A 14,198-nucleotide genomic window follows, 5' to 3' on the forward strand; every position below is an offset into this window, starting at 1 on the left:
AAACTTACTTTATTCCTTCTCCCTCCCCAGCATTTTTTCCTTGTGTGTCATTGTAAACCTGAGGGCAGGGACTGCCTTACTGCTGATAGTTTTAATCCTCTCTGGGAGCTTTTTTGGATTAAGAGTGGGGCAGAAATACTTTAAATAAATAAACAAACAAACAAACAAAATCCATGTTATATCTTTTAATTTTAAGCTGGAGCTAATCGTGGGCTTCTTCACACAGAGCTTTTATCCTCCTATTGAGATTGCTCATGGAAGTTTGCGGGTCCTTTTCATGACGTCATCAACTTCCAGGGCACATCCAGAGGTATTTCCTGGTTATGCCATCTCAAAAAGATCCGGAAATAGTGAACTATTTAAGTCGGATTGTTATGCTATTAAAACAGCCAGTAGATGGCGCTGTTTCATTGAGCTCTATGGAACCTTGGAAATTAAAAACTTCTCAGCAATCACATGGTCATTGTCTGACAGCTTGCTGTAAACATGGATAGACTCCACAGTGGGCAGACTGCAGGTTTTTTCTTTAATGTAAAGGCAGCCCATATGTTCGGAGACAAGCACTTTCTTGTAGCCAGCCCGAAGAGTGAGGTAGATGCTTCATGCAGCAAATGCTGGTGGTGGGAGAACCGACTCTGGAGGACAGAGGTGTATGTGCCATGTGGCCTGTCCAGCGCTCCCTAAAATTAGGCTAAACTGCAGCGGAGGAGGTCATCTCATCACCAGTGTTGAAATAGGATTTAGCTGCCAGGTTGGTCGGTTTGTGTGCAATCGGTTTTTGCCTCAGGCAGCAAAATGTATTGGGCTGGCCCTGTTCACCACAGGTAAAACAGGTAAGGGGTGTCCAACCTCTTCCAGCTCACAGGGGCTGCATTCCAATGGTGGGTGTGGCCCAAATCCCAGTTGTTGTTGTTCAGTCGTTAAGTCGTGTCCGACTGTTCGTGACGCCGTGGACCATAGCACGCCAGGCCTTCCTGTCCTCCACTCTCTCCCGGAGTGTGCTCAGGTTCATATTCATTGCATCGGTGATGCTATCTAGCCATCTCATCCTCTGCTGTCCCCTTCTCCTTTTGCCTTCAATCTTTCCTAGCATCAGGGTCTTTTCCAGAGAGTTTTCTCTTCGCATTAGGTGGCCAAAATATTTGAGCTTCAGCTTCAGTATCTGTCCTTCCAATGAGCACTTAGGGTTGATTTCCTTTAGGATGGACTGATTTGACCTCCTTGCAGTCCAGGGGACTCGTAAAAGTCTTCTCCAGCACCACAGTTCGAAAGCATCCATTCTTCGGCGCTCAGCCTTCCTTATAGTCCAGCTCTCACAGCCATACGTTACTACTGGGAAAACCATAGCTTTGATTATATGAACCTTTGTTGGCAAGGTGATGTCTCTGCTTCTTACTATGCTGTCTAGGTTTGCCATAGCTTTCCTCCCAAGGAGCAAGCATCTTTTAATTTCATGGCTACAGTCATCGTATGCAGTGATCTTGGAGCCTAAGAAAATAAAATCTGTCACTGCTTCCATTTCTTCCCCTTCCATATGCCAGGAAGTGATGGGGCCAGATGCCATGATCTTAGTTTTTTGAATGTTGAGTTTCAAACCAGCTTTTGCACTCTCCTCTTTCACCCTCAACAAGAGGCTCTTGAGATCCTCTTCACTTTCTGCCATTAGGGTGGTATCATCTGCGTATCTGAGGTTGTTGATAATTCTCCTGGCAATCTTAATTCTGACCTGTGATTCATCCAACCCGGTGTTTCTCATGATGTACTCTGCATATAAGTTAAATAAGCAGGGTGACAATATGCAGCCTTGGCGTACTCCTTTCCCAATTTTGAACCACTCGGTTGTTCCGGTTCCGGTTCTTACTGTTGCCTCTTGACCCTCGTACAGGTTTCTCAGGAGACAGGTAAGGTGGTCTGGTACTCCCATCTCTTTAAGAATTTGCCACAGTTTGTTGTGATCCACACAATCAACGGCTTTAGCATAGTCAATGAAGCAGAAATAGACGTTTTTCTGGAATTCTCTTGCTTTCTCCCTGATCCAGCGAATGTTGGCGATTTGCTCTCTAGTTCCTCTGCCTCTTCGAAACCCAGCTTGTACTTCTGGTAGTTCTCGGTTCACATACTGACATACCAGCAAATTTGAGCTTCAAGCTCTCACTGCCAGTGACTAAGCCTTAGGAGGGGCAGACTGAGAAAAGCCAGGAAACTCCCCAAATGATCAATGGTCAGGGGGAAAGGGGTGGAGCCCTGAGCCTGGGGTTGTGCACCCCTGCTGCAAAAGATTCTTGCTTCGATTCTTAGTGCCAATGATCCAGATTAATTCCCTCCCGCTTAATTTCTAGAATACTGAGACAGAAACCCTCTATCAGTCATGCCATCCCTCTTCCAGCTACTGTGGGATAGTTTTGTGTCATGCATTTACAACAATACCCTCAACTAAGCATTCCGAGCAGAGTCTTTTCCACTATACACACACAGAGAGAGAGAGAGAGAGGGAGAGAGAGCTCCCCATGCCCCAGTCTCTTGGCAGATTCCTTCCCAGGCCAGCCATCATTTTAAGTAATTCACAACGCAGCCAGTGTATATAGCTCCCTCGCTGTGTAGAATGGCACCCTTCAGAGCAGCACACAGCTTTCCTTTTGTCTCCCATGTCCTCCCCATATGATCTCTGTCAACCAGTTTACCATGTTTGGTCTTACTGAAGGGGGGACAGGGAAGCTGACCTTTGTTATCTTTCCACCTATGAAGTATCAATGCTCCCCCTAAAGTTAGAGAATTCAAACAATGGGCCCTGTTTACTCCTGTCTCAAAGTGCAATAACAGGGTGATCTCAAACATTATAGCCCCATGTAATATCTCCAAGCCAGGGACACTGATAGACAAGGCCAGTGATATGCTCACACTTCTAAAATGACCATGGTGACACCCAGAGAGTCACACGAGGTTTGCTTTGTACTTTTTGATGCCACCCCTATATGAAGGGACGTGACTCCAGAAGTATTGGCAGGCCACTAGATAAGAGAGGTGGAGGTTTAGCTCAATGTAAACCCATTACGGATAAATTTCAGATAAATCTGAGGAGAGAGAAAGATAAATCTGAGGAGAGAGAAAGGTTTGGAGCTTTAAGTACAGCCATAAACCGGGGTGATCACAGCAACAGCCTACAAGACTTTGCATGCAGGAGAAACCAGGAAATAAAAAGGCCTTTGTTATTTTAAAAGCCACTGATGACTGGAAATCCTCCTGAAGTAGATAATCTCAAGGCATCACCTGAGGGCTAGCAGTGTGACTGTTGGACCCTGGCTTGACTTTCCTACAGAAAGTAATGTGATTCAAACAGGATTAAAAACCTCTGGTTTTGAGATTTTACATACAATAGATATGGTGTTTCAGTTTACTGGTCCAAACATCTATAAACACTCAGTAATACTACTCAGCATTTTGTAGTATTTCGGAGGATTCAAACCACTAAACATGCATATTTTAAAAAATTCATATCCCACCTTTTCTCCAAGAAGCACAAAGCAGCATATATAGTCCTCCCACCCATTTTACCTTCACAACAACCCTGTGAGGTTAGGCGGAGAGATCATGATTGGCCCAGCGCCACCCAAAGTGCTTCATGGCTGAATGAGATTCAACCCTGTGTCTTCCCAGTCCTTGTCCTGCAATTTAACCCAGACTTCCCCATGTTTCGAGCGACAACTCCCATAATCCATGTCTATTGGCCATAAATGCTGGGGGTCATGGGAGTTGTAGTTCAAAACATCTAGAGGGACCCAGGTTGGAGAAAGATGCTCTAATTAACCGCTACACCACACTGGCTCTTAATAGCTTACCAACCCTTGCAACGATGCTGTAAGGTAGGTCAGTATTATTATACCTATGTTGCAGATGGAGGCTGAAGCTGAGAGATAACGGTTTGGCTAAGGCCAGCTATGGAGTTCAAGGCAGATACAAGATTTGAGCTGGTTTACAGGTCAGATGCTTAGCCACCACACTAAACTAGTGTCACATGGAGTATATGTATCTTTGAGCTCCTCAAAACACTGCTTCCAATAGTATTCCCACACCTAAAACACAGTTTTCAAATGTTTCTTTCATATCAGCATCTGAAAGATCGCCTCTCAGCCGTTTGGCTATGATCAAGTGTAGTGTAGCATCTGAAAGGGAGAGTGGATATTTTAGAATTAATCTCAAAAGAAATCTTCACTTTTAGGGTCAACATGCAGGGCAGTTGGGCATGAGTTTTATTAATGAGGAATGTCCACTGGTACATATATATATGTGTGTGTATACACACACACACACACCAGAGTATTCATACCTTTACATTTATTTATACTTTTGAGTTGTTCAGTTATTATAAATCTAAAGAAGAAGAAAAAAGAAGAAAAAAGTGGGTTGGGCAGGGGACATTTCTCACTCATCTGAATTTTCAGAGTACTGTAGGAACGTGTCCTCAGAACTCCTTTTCTGCAATGGCCTAAGATGCAGCCCCTTGCAGTGGACCACTTATCCCAGGGCTGGTTCCAGCATATGTTCTCTCAGGACATTCTCCAGGGTGGCACCTTCAAATGGCTAGTTATTTGGATATTTGGTCCATTTTTGTTGAAGCCTATGTATAGAACTGTAATTTTAATAAGAAAAATGCTAGCCACTATGTTATGTTTCTAGTCACCCTAATTATATTCTGTTTGATGTGCCTTGCTTGATCCATCATTGCAAAGTTTTGTTGTTCTTTAACACTGTTTGAGAGAGAGAGAGAGAGAGAGATGTACCACTTTGTGTAATCTGGCTTGAGGGGTGCTTCAGGGACCACAACCCACGAATTATTTCTTGATGCCCCAAACACTCAGCTGGGACTTATAAATCTGTTGCTGAGTGGGGTATGTCCATGTAGCTGCTGTTTTCCCTCTTGATCATGTCAGTCACAGACACAGGTAAGGAAAACAAATTAGTTGGATGGAGCAGGAATGGTTCTCCCATCTCACACCCTCTCCAATTAATGAAGGATTTGCCATTGCCAAGGATATCAGTCGTGTTTATTAAAAGGTACCAAACTGGAAGGAAGGCTAAGTGCCGAAGAACTGATGCTTTTGAACTGTGGTGCTGGAGAAGACTCTTACGAGTCCCCTGGACTGCAAGGAGGTCAAATCAGTCCATCCTAAAGGAAATCAACCCTGAGTGCTCATTGGAAGGACAGATACTGAAGCTGAAGCTCAAATATTTTGGCCACCTAATGCGAAGAGAAAACTCTCTGGAAAAGACCCTGTTGCTGGGAAAGACTGAAGGCAAAAGGAGAAGGGGACGGCAGAGGATGAGATGGCTAGATAGCATCACTGATGCAATGAATATGGACTTGAGCACGCTCCGGGAGAGAGTGCAGGACAGGAAGGCCTGGTGTGCTATGGTCCATGGGGTCACGAAGAGTCGGACATGACTGAACGACTGAACAACAAAAACCAAACTGGAAGAGGAGGCCATTCAAAAACATGAAGATTTAACTGGAGGCCAAGGAAAGCCTACCCAAGATAGCTCAAACTGTGCCACAAACAAGTTATGTGACAAAGTAACTGGAAGGAAAGATAGAAGGTGAAAACTCTCCAGAATCAACAGCCTGTCTGACACAGGACATTCTTTTCTGACCAGTACCTAATATGATGGCCAACTGGAGCATCCAGAATACAAACCAGCTCTGTCTTTCAAGCAGAAGTCCCTAGTGAGAAAAAAAAGTGAGCTTTCCTGGGGAGAAAAACATCCTGTGTTCCCCATCAATGGTGAACTTTTACAACTTTTCTTGAACTCATCAAGATTCGCAATTTCTTCTTTTCTTCTCGGAGTTTCAAAGTAACCTTATTCTCTCAGCCTCACATCAAACACGTGGGTAATGCATCAGTTAATGCCAGGAATTATAATGCCCTGCTTAACAAGATTGTTGCAACAATTGCTGAGAACATTATATGAAGCACTTTGAACACTTAGGACAAGCATTGTATAAATACACAAACAGCAATCTTATGCACACTTACATGAATACCACTAATCCATTGGGACTTACTTCCAAGAATACATGCTAAAGATCGTGCTATAAAACTGAAGTCCTATGCACACTATCTCAGAGGTAAAGCCAAAACATCACAAGGTTTACTTCTGTGTAAATATGTATAGGATAATACATACAAGACTTGTATATATTAGACTTATATTTTTCTTGTTGCAGCCAACATAAACAGCATCAGAACAATGATAAAATATAAAAATAAAGCACACAATACAAAATTAATCAGCGGTAAAACAGTATAGTCTCCTGTGTGCAGTTCAGTGAAGCTTACACCTAGATAAGTGTGTATAAGACTGCAGCCTACATAAAGTTGTAAGAATGTTCTAATCAAACCATCTGTTTTCTCTTACTTGTCAAGCTAGCTGAAAATCTTTTAAGAATTCTGCTAAAACTCATTTAAAAGCCAGTGTGGTGTAGTGGCTAAAGTGTTGGACTGGGAGTCAGGAGATCCGGGTTCTAGTCCCCACTCAGCCGTGAAGCTCACTGGGTGACTTTGGACCAGTCACAGACTCTCAGCCCAACCTACCTCACAGGGTTGTTGTTGTGAGGATAGAGAAGAGGAGGATTATGTACTCTGCCTTGGGTTCCTTCAAGAGGAAAAAAGGTGGGATATAAATGTAGTAAATAAAATAAATAAAATTAAAATTAAAAGGAGTGTAATTGCTGAAGCCCTGAAAAAACAAAGGGATCTGACCCTCAGGGCGTTGTTTAAAAATCATCCCTTTCCAAACAAATATTACAGCATTAAGAAAGCATTTGAATATTTTAAGAGAAATGCAAAGCTGCAGTAAAGATAAGGAGTCTATGCAGGCATGGATGACAAACATTCTGTGTTAAACCCAACCCTTCTTAAGCTGAAGCAAACACTAACATGGATTTAATGAAGTTAAACACAATGGTTCCCGTTCAAGACCTCACCACTGATATGTCACTGGCGGTAACACTTGTAAAATATCTGCACATGACTAAGCTCTACGTGGCTACAAGAAAAAAAATGTTTTGAGAAAGGAAAATAACCCTGCTCAACCACAGACAAAGGTTCAGTCTCAGAGTTTTGCAATTCCAAATGAAGGACAAGACTGATTTCTCTCCAAAATCAACCCAGAAACAAGTCAAATCCTGCCATATTAAAAAATACATTGCGACATGTCAGCTGGGCACATGCAAAAATAGAACTGTGTGGGTGGTAAGACTGCAACACTTTTGTAACTCTTTTGTTACTCTTTCCATGAAAATCTCCTGCATTGATGCTACCCCTTACCCCAGACTTAAAAATAATAATATTGAAGCATATGTTCTCAGCTAGTGCAACATACTGATTTATGTATTTATTCCATCGACTTACAGTATATGCTGCCTTTTAGAAAGTGTGAAAGGTAGTATGTGTGCAAAAACAGCATCGTGAAAATGATTTCTAAATGCCAATCAATATTTTCAGATTAGAATAGTAACCATAAAAAGCATTCCTGAATCAAAATGTTTTCATAGCACACTTAAGAGATGGAGGTTGCAGAATTACTCTAGGGAGGGAATTCCACAGTCTGGGTGGTGCTGCAAAAAGGCCCTGTCTCTGGTAATCATCAAACAAGTCTGATGTAAAGGGAGACCAGAAATTAGAATCTGAGATGTCCATCTTAAACATTAGGTAGGTTCATATGCACATATAATGACAGAATTTCTCAAAGCCTTATGAACACTGATACAGGTGTAAGGTGTGGTATCCAGATGGTTGAGTTTGTTTCTGCTATGAAGTTTGCTGAGCACCCACAGGCGAGTCACAATTTTTTAGCCTAGCTTACTTCACAGCGTTGTTGTGAAGCTAAAAAACATTGCTTTGGGGTTCTTGGACAAAGAACCATCAAACTGAAAACATGGCAGAGTGTCTGAGACCACTTCTTAACAATACCATGCCGTTAAGATATCCTGGACCGCTTGGTACCTAGCACAGAGGTATCCTGAGACATAACGTCCTTTTCCAGAAGGCTTATGAAAGCCCAAGACTGATCATTTCATAGAAACCCTTTCTGTTGCTATTGCGGAGGGTAGTTTTAGTGGCCCAGGTTAAGCTGGTATCTATTTGAATATACAGCATATTGTCTTCTGGTTGTATATGTTACTTTAAATCAGCATTCCCCAAGCTGGAGCTCTACAGATGTTTTGGACTTCAACTCCCATCAGCCCCAGCCAGCACAGTCAATGGTCAGGAATGCTGGCAGTTGTGATCCAAAACATCTGGAGAAAGAAGGCTGTTCTAAATGCTGATTCTTTCCCTGCTCTTTTGACCAAGAAACTACACTGTGACTGAAGCCACTTTGCTGGGTACAAAGTGGTGGTGGTGAGGATGTGAGCACATAAAAATGAAGTTCCCAAAGCACACTCACGTTGGCACCAACAAGCATATTTTGCTTACATCCACACTCCATAACCAGAGTGCCTCTAGCCAGAGTGGCAGTGTGGTGTAGTGGTTAGACAGTTCGACTGGGACTTGGGAGACCAGGGTACTAGTCCCCACTCAGCCATGAAGCTCACTAGGTGACTTTGGACCAGTCCCTGACTCTCAGCCTAACCTACCTCACAGGGTTGTTGTGTGGATAAAATGGAGAAGAGGAGGAACTATGTAAGCCACCTTGGGTCCCTTGGATGAGGGGATAAAGGTGGGATATAAATGTGATAAAAAAAATAACAACAGAGTTGTTGAGAGGATAAAATGGAGAGGAGGAGGATCATATTTGCACTGGGATAAATAAAGTAGCCATGTGCAGACTGTAAAAGGGCAAACCTATGAAGATCTTTAGATCTCCAAAATTACCCTGTCTTAAACATGCCGGCTCATAAGCTCTACTGAATTCAAGGGGAGTTGTTCCTTAACTCTGCCTCAGGAAATATAGTTAGGGCTGCAGCTTTAAAACCAAACCCAACCCAACCCATGTACACTTTTCAAGGGCTGTTGCTATTTTGCTTCCTGGGTGATTTGTTCCCTGCATTTTGTTATATATGATAGACATATTCCAACCCTTGGAAACCCTCCAAGGGTTTTCCTGATGGCAGTCCTTTCCAATAGAAGTGAATGCAGTATAGGGAATGTCCCACTTGTATGGGACAAGGGAAAAGATGCTGCATTGCTCTGGAGTCCTTAAAATTCTGTCATCCTAGTCCACTGCCTGTTTGGCTGCGCTGGGCCAGACAGGCCTATTTGAGATTAACAAAATAATCCCTATCTACTCAAAAGTAAGTCCCATTGAGTTCAATGGGGCTTACTCCCAGGTAAGTGAGTAAAGGATTGCAGCCTAAATTTATTCCTGTTGTGGAATAAATCCCTGGGATTTATTTCTGAGTAAATGTGCTTAGGTTTATGGTTTGTTGTTGTTTATTCGGTCAGTTGCTTTCGACTCTTCGTGACTTCATGGATCAGCCCACGCCAGAGCTTCCTGTCGGTTGTCGCCACCCCCAGCTCCCCCAAGGTCGAGTCCATCACCTCCAGAATATCATCCATCCACCTTGCCCTTGGTTGGCCCCTCTTCCTTTTGCCTTCCACTTTCCCTAGCATCAGCATCTTCTCCAGGGTATCCTGTCTTCTCATTATATGGCCAAAGTACTTCAGTTTTGCCTTTAATATCCTTCCCTCAAGTGAGCAGTCTGGCTTTATTTCCTGGAGGATGGACTGGTTTGATCTTCTTGCAGTCCAAGGCACTCTCAGAATTTTCCTCCAGCACCACAGTTCAAAGGCATCTATCTTCCTTCACTCAGCCTTCCTTATGGTCCAGCTCTCGCAGCCATAGGTACTTGTTCTAATTCCGTCTGCTTCAACCTTAAGTGGGCTCTACTCCCCCCTCCCCCAAGGCTTAGATGTCAGGAGAAAGTTTCCCCACAGTTCTTTACTCCCTGTTTAAGGTGAAATTAAGAGGAGAAATGGCCTCAGCACAAAATGTATTAAAAACAACAACAAAACTACCCCCTTCCAAATAATTCTGGCTACATTCTGCAAATCATGTATTCCTACTGAAAACTATGAGCCCAGGCCAGAAACCAGAGCATTTTGATTTAAACCTTCTGTACTATTCTGAAGCTACTAAATCAAATTCCCATATACAGAGAGAGTGGCTTGGGCTTTAGTGGTTTGTATAGTCCACAGTCTGTAAAATATTTATTTATTTCTATACCACCCAATAGCTGAAGATCTCTGGGCAGGTCACAAAAATTAAAACTATAAATAACATTTCTAGTATGTAAAACATCTAACAAAAGAATGAGACTTTTCACATCAGTATTTTCACAACTGTTTTTCCACTTATTTGAATGGGGCTACTCGAAAATAGGTGGTTATGAGATTGGAGCACAGGTCTATACCACACATTAATTTATTTTCAAAGAATAATCGCTCTCCAGGCAGTTATGAAAGGATTAAAATCCAATTTGTAAAAATAAAACAACTTCAAGCCTTAATCTATTTACTCTGCAGTGTACTCCTTTTTATTGACATGCTCAAAGTGTATACTATTATTTTTAACACCCCAGTCTTAAACATATTTACTTGGGGGAGGGGATCTCATTCATTTAACCGGGAGGAGTTAAATAGGAATCACAGAATGCTGTTTTAGACCACCCTGAATGTATCCCTCCGATCTTACAAGGCGTTATGCCAGGGGAATGTGGCACTGGTTGGTGTTTGTGGAAAATTCATTTCGGGAAGAAAGAGGATAACTTCGAGCATGGGTAAATCCGATCTGATCCAACCTTGTCCTGGGTGCTCGCTCGCTCTCGGCCTGCCCTCCCCTCCGTTCAACAGTCGGAGAGAAAGTTTCTTTCAACTTTTCAGCAGAAGGAATCCCACCATTTACAGACCCCGCCCACATTCCTCCCTTCCCCTTAGAGTCTTTTATCATTCCATCCAATCCCACACAGAGTTGTGGAGACAACAGACCGTGCAATTGGCAGGAGCTGGGATTCTAGGGCCCGCCCACTGTTTGGTTTGTGAATGAGGAAGGGGCAAAGGGGCGGAGCCCAGTGGAATACTCAAGACATATATGTGTCCTTTTTCGCCTTGGTCTTTTCGCTTTCCCCCCTTGATAGCGCGCGTTCTTTCGGGTCCCTTGCATAGCCGCCGGAAAGGAGACGGGCTGTACCTGCCAAGTGTAGGGGCGCCAGCGGGATATTTTGGCTGCCTTTTAAATCGGGTCTGGAGCGTAAAGGACGGGTGGAATCAGCGCGGACGAAGGAGAGGAGAATACGCAGTGAACTGGATGGGGGGAATACATTTAAAGCCCCTCGATTAAAACACACAGGATCCAGTGGGAGAATTCCTAACAGTCCCTGTAACTCTTCGCCTCAATCCCAGGCTGCAAGGAGCTGAGCAGCCAGGCGGGGAAGTGGAGCCGGTGAAGTTACCACGAAGGGACTCGGCGAAGGATTTCGTTTGGCTGCTGATTCTCCGCCCCCAGGAAACTTTTTTTCCCACCCCCAACCTCCTCCGATCCCGCGGCCGCCAGAAGAGAGGCTCGCCCGGCTGCGATTGGACGGACTCCGGATCAAGCAGGGTGCGTGTGTGTGTGTGAGAGAGAGAGAGAGGGAAGAAGCGGGTCACGCTCGGGGGAGCCCTGCGGTCGCAGTTGGGCTCGCCACTCGGGAGGAGGATTATTCCCCAGCCCTCGGAGAGCGACCAACGCGCGAGAGAGAGCCGGCTGAGCGAGCGATCCGCCCCCTTTCGCCTCCCCCACCCGAGAGCAGGCGGCCGGGAGAGCAGAGGCAGCCGTGCCGCTGCCGTGTGTGACCCCTTCCGCGGCTCGCCCTTCAGCGCCCCTCCGCCCCCGTCGCTCCCGCCTTCCTCGCTCCCGATGCCTTTGGAGGAACGCGCCTCCGGGCTGTGAAGACCTCCCTCGCCCGCCGTCCCCTCGGCCGTCGTCGTGTGTGCGCGCCCGTTTCGTTTCCCTAGCCGCCTGCTGCGCCGGATCATGGGCCGGGGAGCGGCGGCGGCGAGGAGGAGGAGGCGGCGCGCCCCGGCTTGCTCGGGCCTGCTGGCGGTCTTGCTGGGCGTGCTGTGGGGGCTGCCGTCGGGCGGCGCGGCCCAGCCCTACCACGGCGAGAAGGGCATCTCGGTGCCGGACCACGGCTTCTGCCAGCCCATCTCCATCCCGCTGTGCACGGACATCGCCTACAACCAGACCATCCTGCCCAACCTGCTGGGCCACACCAACCAGGAGGACGCCGGGCTGGAGGTGCACCAGTTCTACCCGCTGGTGAAGGTGCAGTGCTCGCCCGAGCTGCGCTTCTTCCTGTGCTCCATGTACGCGCCCGTCTGCACGGTCCTGGAGCAGGCCATCCCGCCCTGCCGCTCCCTGTGCGAGCGCGCGCGCCAGGGCTGCGAGGCCCTCATGAACAAGTTCGGCTTCCAGTGGCCCGAGCGCCTCCGCTGCGAGAACTTCCCCGTGCACGGCGCGGGCGAGATCTGCGTGGGCCAGAACACCTCGGACACCTCCGGGGGAGGGGCGGCGGGGGCAGGGGGCACCGGGCGGCCCGGCGGTGCCACGGCCTACCCCACCGCCCGCCTGCCCGAGCCCCCCTCGCACCCGCTGCCTCCCGCCAGCTATGCTTTCTCTTGCCCCCGCCAGCTCAAAGTGCCCCCCTACCTGGGCTACCGCTTCCTGGGCGAGCGGGACTGTGGGGCCCCGTGCGAGCCGGACTTGCCCAACGGGCTGATGTACTTCAAGGAGGCCGAGGTCCGCTTTGCCCGCCTCCTGGTGGGCATCTGGTCGGTGCTCTGCTGCGCCTCCACTCTCTTCACTGTCCTGACCTACCTGGTGGACATGAGGCGCTTCAGCTACCCGGAGCGGCCCATCATCTTCCTCTCAGGCTGCTACTTCATGGTGGCCGTGGCCTATGTGGCGGGCTTCTTGCTGGAGGACAAGGTGGTGTGCGTGGAGCGCTTCTCTGAGGACGGCTACCGCACCGTGGTGCAGGGCACCAAGAAAGAAGGCTGCACCATCCTCTTCATGATCCTCTACTTCTTTGGCATGGCCAGCTCCATATGGTGGGTCATCCTCTCGCTCACCTGGTTCCTGGCAGCCGGCATGAAGTGGGGCCATGAGGCCATTGAGGCCAACTCCCAGTACTTCCACCTGGCTGCCTGGGCTGTGCCCGCCATCAAGACCATCACCATCCTGGCCATGGGGCAGGTGGACGGCGACGTCCTCAGCGGCGTCTGCTATGTAGGCATCTACAATGTGGATGCCCTGCGTGGCTTTGTCCTGGCCCCACTCTTCGTCTACCTCTTCATTGGCACCTCCTTCCTCCTGGCCGGCTTCGTGTCGCTCTTCCGCATTCGGACCATCATGAAACACGACGGCACCAAGACCGAGAAGCTGGAGAAGCTCATGGTGCGGATCGGGGTCTTCAGCGTCCTCTACACGGTGCCAGCCACCATTGTCCTGGCATGCTACTTCTACGAGCAGGCCTTCCGGGACACGTGGGAGAAAACCTGGCTCCTGCAGAGCTGCAAGAGCTACGCCATCGCTTGCCCCACCAACTTTGCCCCCATGAGCCCTGACTTCACCGTATTCCTGATCAAGTACCTCATGACCATGATTGTGGGCATCACCACCGGCTTCTGGATCTGGACTGGCAAAACCCTCCAGTCCTGGCGGCGCTTTTACCACAGACTTAGCACAGGGAGCAAAGGGGAGACTGCAGTATGAGGGTCATCCCCCCAAGGGCGCCCTTGGCTTTTTGTGGGGAAGACTATCTCTGACAGAAAGTGTATGTGGGGAAGGAAGATGGCTGTTCCTTCAAGCTCTGCCTTTTCTTCTTACCAAGAGAGAACCATTGACACGCAGTGAACCTTCTGAACATGGTTCTCCTTGCTAGCCAAGTTGAAGAGCGTAGAATAAGTGCCCTTCTTAAGATTGCTCTTCAGGACAGTAAATGTCTTCCCCTTGTGAGAATTTATTTACTTTTCTCCCCACCCCCCTTTTAATAAGTGCTGCAGTATCTGTTCAAAGGGAAATGCTAGAATTGTGCCAAGGATGGAAGTTCGGGGGGGGGGGGGAGAAAGGGGAGAAAAGCAAATGTATCATTTTTTAACAAAATGGTGGTCACATTCATGTAGTTCAGTGGTGTCAAATTGAAACTCTATTAGGTCTCACAC

General features: G+C 47.1%; 1 protein-coding gene across 1 annotated transcript; it reads left to right on the forward strand.

The window, feature by feature from the left end:
* The first annotated feature begins 11,839 nt into the window (after window positions 1-11,839).
* On the forward strand, window positions 11,840-13,749 carry FZD7 (frizzled class receptor 7). The gene has a single exon (XM_084829977.1). The coding sequence runs from the start codon at window positions 12,010-12,012 to the stop codon at window positions 13,747-13,749; it is 1,740 nt and encodes a 579-aa protein (XP_084686103.1). The 5' UTR covers window positions 11,840-12,009.
* Window positions 13,750-14,198: the final 449 nt, after the last annotated feature.

Source organism: Heloderma suspectum, chromosome 1 (genome assembly GCF_057233095.1).
Source record: "Heloderma suspectum isolate Gila_16-S chromosome 1, 16-S_ref, whole genome shotgun sequence".
Lineage (NCBI taxonomy): Eukaryota > Metazoa > Chordata > Lepidosauria > Squamata > Helodermatidae > Heloderma > Heloderma suspectum.

Bases quoted from the DNA above. Each gene is read 5' to 3' on its own strand.
- FZD7 (XM_084829977.1), top strand. From the start codon at position 12,010: ATGGGCCGGGGAGCGGCGGCGGCGAGGAGGAGGAGGCGGCGCGCCCCG.